Consider the following 904-nt stretch of genomic DNA (forward strand, 5'->3'; position numbering starts at 1 on the left):
GAGCTCCAATCTGGTGGCTTTTGTTTGAGCCTTCTTTCTTGGTGGCATTTGACGTAATTGAAGATGGGCTTTGGGTTGAACACCAGTTTTGGGTTGGAACACCAGTTTTGGGTTGAACACAAGTTCAGTTCCCACGTGAGCAAAGCCAATGGTGGGAAGAGCCATTTGCTTACCCTCCATACCTGTCTTTTCCCAGGCGGTCACAGCAAACCCTGACTCTTCCTCTGCTTTCCCCCACAGATGCCAGTACGTCGCCCGATGCCGTGAAGAGGAGCCATTGGTGCAACGTGGCCTATTGGGAGCACCGGACGCGCGTCGGCCGCCTCTACACAGTGTACGAACAGTCTGTCAGGATATTTTATGAGCCACCCCAAGGGTACGAACAGTCTGTCAGTATATTTTATGACCTACCTCAAGGAAACGGCTTCTGCCTCGGACAGCTAAACCTGGAAAACAGGAGCGAGACTGTGAGAAGGACTCGAAGTAAAATTGGCTACGGGATTTTACTTAGCAAAGAACCGGACGGTGTGTGGGCTTACAACCGCAGCGAGCATCCCATCTTCGTCAACTCCCCAACACTGGACATCCCCAACTGTAGGACTTTGATAGTGCGCAAGGTGATGCCGGGCTATTCCATCAAGGTGTTTGACTATGAGAAGTCCTGCCTCTTGCAGCACACGGCCGATCTGGATTACGCGGACGGGCCCTACGACCCGAACAGCGTGCGGATTAGCTTCGCCAAAGGCTGGGGGCCGTGTTACTCAAGACAGTTTATCACGTCTTGTCCTTGTTGGCTGGAGATTTTACTCAGTAACAATCGATAACGATCAGCCTCTGACGAAAGGAAAAAGAAAAAAAAGACACAGACTATCCCAAATATCATCTACCTAGATTTAATATAAAG

The 904-nt window shown here is 50.2% G+C and overlaps 1 protein-coding gene across 1 annotated transcript; it reads left to right on the forward strand.

Annotated features, from left to right (window-relative positions):
- Nucleotides 1–240: 240 nt before the first annotated feature.
- Nucleotides 241–898, forward strand: SMAD6 (SMAD family member 6; the record flags this gene model as incomplete). Its single annotated transcript, XM_009580445.1, has 1 exon — nucleotides 241–898. A coding segment is annotated over one exon (584 nt), but the record flags the coding sequence as incomplete, so codon positions are not given.
- Between the last annotated feature and the right edge of the window lie 6 nt (nucleotides 899–904).

The sequence above is a fragment of the Fulmarus glacialis genome, unplaced genomic scaffold (genome assembly GCF_000690835.1).
Source record: "Fulmarus glacialis isolate BGI_N327 unplaced genomic scaffold, ASM69083v1 scaffold44946, whole genome shotgun sequence".
NCBI lineage: Eukaryota > Metazoa > Chordata > Aves > Procellariiformes > Procellariidae > Fulmarus > Fulmarus glacialis.